Genomic DNA, 959 nt, shown 5'->3' with positions numbered 1-959 from the left:
TGCTTCCTGCCTCAGCCTCCTGCTCTGATATAACGCCCTCCCCGCGCCGAGGCCCGGCCTTCGTTCTCTGCCCGCCAAGGCAGCCGCTGCCTCCGCTCCGGGTGCCGCTGCCTCAACCCAAACAAGGGTCTGACAGCTCCCTGCCAGGGCTGCGCCTCGGTGGGCACCTCGCTCCCGTCTTCCGAATCACTTCCCCCAACTGGGGCAACTTCTCCCGAGCCGGGAGGTGCTTCTTAACTCGGCTCCCTTTCTCCCAACTTGGGCAAACTTCTCGGCCCTGAATGACTTTTCCTGAAGCGGACATTTTACTGAAATCGGGTAACTGTCTCCGAAAGGGTGACTTCGCCTGAACAGTTTTCTCTTGGAAGTCCCCAGCACCCAGCCCGTGTGCCCAGCAGTGGCTGGGCCCGAGGTGCACAGGCCAGCCTGGCCTCCTGTCCATTCGCAGCCATTCTCTTCCTGCTCCTTCTTCTGGCCGACTGGCCTAGGCTGCCACTCTCGGAGGCCCCTGTCCTCCTGCACCAGTGCCCAGGCCCTGGTGCTCCATGATGCCCATGCTCAGCTGAAGGGAAGGGGAAGTGGAGGGGAGAAGTGCCGGGCTGGGTGCAGGCGTCCAGGGCTGCGCGGCTCTTACCCAGCTGGTGTGTATCCCCGCAGGAGAGTGTGCTGGGCAGACGATGCTGGACACGATGGAGGCGCCCGGCCACTCGAGGCAGCTGCTGCTGCAGCTCAACAGCCAGCGCACCAAGGGCTTCTTGTGCGACGTGATCATCGTGGTGCAGAACGCCCTCTTCCGCGCGCACAAGAACGTGCTGGCAGCCAGCAGTGCCTACCTCAAGTCCCTGGTGGTGCATGACAACCTGCTTAATCTGGACCATGACATGGTGAGCCCGGCCGTGTTCCGCCTGGTGCTGGACTTCATCTACACCGGACGTCTGGCTGACGGGGCGGAGGCAGCT

At 63.3% G+C, this 959-nt stretch overlaps 1 protein-coding gene across 1 annotated transcript in view; it reads left to right on the top strand.

Annotated features, from left to right (window-relative positions):
* The first annotated feature begins 27 nt into the window (after positions 1–27).
* Positions 28–959, top strand: part of Hic1 (HIC ZBTB transcriptional repressor 1) — a 2,996-nt gene continuing 2,064 nt past the window's right edge. Inside the window, exons 1-2 of the mRNA XM_019210362.2 lie at positions 28–318; positions 658–953. Coding sequence (XP_019065907.1) covers positions 282–318; positions 658–953 — 333 coding nt within the window. The 5' untranslated portion in view covers positions 28–281. The remainder of the gene's footprint in view (positions 319–657; positions 954–959) is intronic.

This window comes from Fukomys damarensis, unplaced genomic scaffold (genome assembly GCF_012274545.1).
Source record: "Fukomys damarensis isolate Sample0158 unplaced genomic scaffold, DMR_v1.0_HiC HiC_scaffold_13, whole genome shotgun sequence".
Classification (NCBI taxonomy): domain Eukaryota; kingdom Metazoa; phylum Chordata; class Mammalia; order Rodentia; family Bathyergidae; genus Fukomys; species Fukomys damarensis.
Note: the sequence above shows the minus strand (reverse complement) of the source record. Positions and strands in the feature narration are given on the sequence as shown.